This window comes from Mesitornis unicolor, unplaced genomic scaffold (genome assembly GCF_000695765.1).
Source record: "Mesitornis unicolor isolate BGI_N332 unplaced genomic scaffold, ASM69576v1 scaffold48206, whole genome shotgun sequence".
Classification (NCBI taxonomy): Eukaryota; Metazoa; Chordata; class Aves; order Mesitornithiformes; family Mesitornithidae; genus Mesitornis; species Mesitornis unicolor.
In genome coordinates, this window is record NW_010189832.1 from 1 (window position 1) to 984 (window position 984).

General features: G+C 53.9%; 1 protein-coding gene across 1 annotated transcript; it reads right to left on the reverse strand.

Annotated features, from left to right (window-relative positions):
* Positions 1–107: 107 nt before the first annotated feature.
* LOC104542013 (melanoma-associated antigen G1-like) lies at positions 108–890 on the reverse strand (the record flags this gene model as incomplete). Its single annotated transcript, XM_010186186.1, has 5 exons — positions 849–890; positions 630–731; positions 473–536; positions 283–362; positions 108–202 (listed from the first exon to the last, which is right to left on the reverse strand). Coding segments are annotated over exons 1-5 (383 nt in total), but the record flags the coding sequence as incomplete, so codon positions are not given.
* Positions 891–984: the final 94 nt, after the last annotated feature.

Genomic DNA, 984 nt, shown 5'->3' on the forward strand with positions numbered 1-984 from the left:
CTGTCTGGTTGTCCCTGTGGTACATGGAGTCATGACCCACCTAAAAGAAGCTTGGGGGGCACCCATGGGGTCTGTTACCCCCCCAAAAAACCCCCCCACCCCACCACCTGCGTAGGTTCTCCCCCTCGACACGGGGCAGGTTGCTGGTCAGGATGTAGATGTGGTGCTTGGTGTCGATCTCCACAAGCTGCAGCCCGAAAACCTGCGGGAGCAAAGAGTTAATTTAACAGCAGGGGGAAGTCTCCCCCACCCCAAAATCCCCCCCTATGTCCCCCCCATCACCTGCTGCAAGGTCCTGCCCGCCCGGCTGACAATCTCTGAGTAAACATCTTTATATTCCCGGATGACTTTTTTCAGCATATCTGCAGGAAAAGGACGAGGAAACGCTGAGGGAACCCAAATGCTTGAGCTGCCACCCAAAATTTTGGGGGTCCTAAAGGTTTGGGAGTGGGGGGAGCTCCCCTAAACTCACCCGCCCTCTTGATGGGGATCTTTTTCTGGTCTTTTACAAGGAGAAACTGAACGAGTTCGCTCACCTGAGAGAGAATAAACACAATAAGGTGGGTAATAATGAGCTGAAACACGTTTCCTTGGGGAAAAAAAACCTGAGGGGATTGGTTTTGCACCACCTTTTGATTCACTTGATCGGCTGAGCGCCTCTCCAGGTTCCTCTGCACCTGGCTGTGCGTTGGCATCTGGCTCAGGTTAAAATCCTCATCCCCATCATCCCCCTGTGGGGAAAAAACAAGGAAATGCTACCTTAGAAGGGGATCCTGCACCCGGAGTAGGAAGGGAAGACAGAGAGGGAAAGGAGAAGAAAAAGAGGAGGGGAAAACAAAGCCTTTTACCTGGAAGAAGCTCGCCCCTTTGCTGCGCTTCCTCTGGGACATTTCCCTCAGCGACTCTGAGGGAGAAAGAAGAGCCGAGCGGGCTGAAATGGCGCCCTGATGGCTGCAACTCCACCGCGACGACCCCCATCGCCGT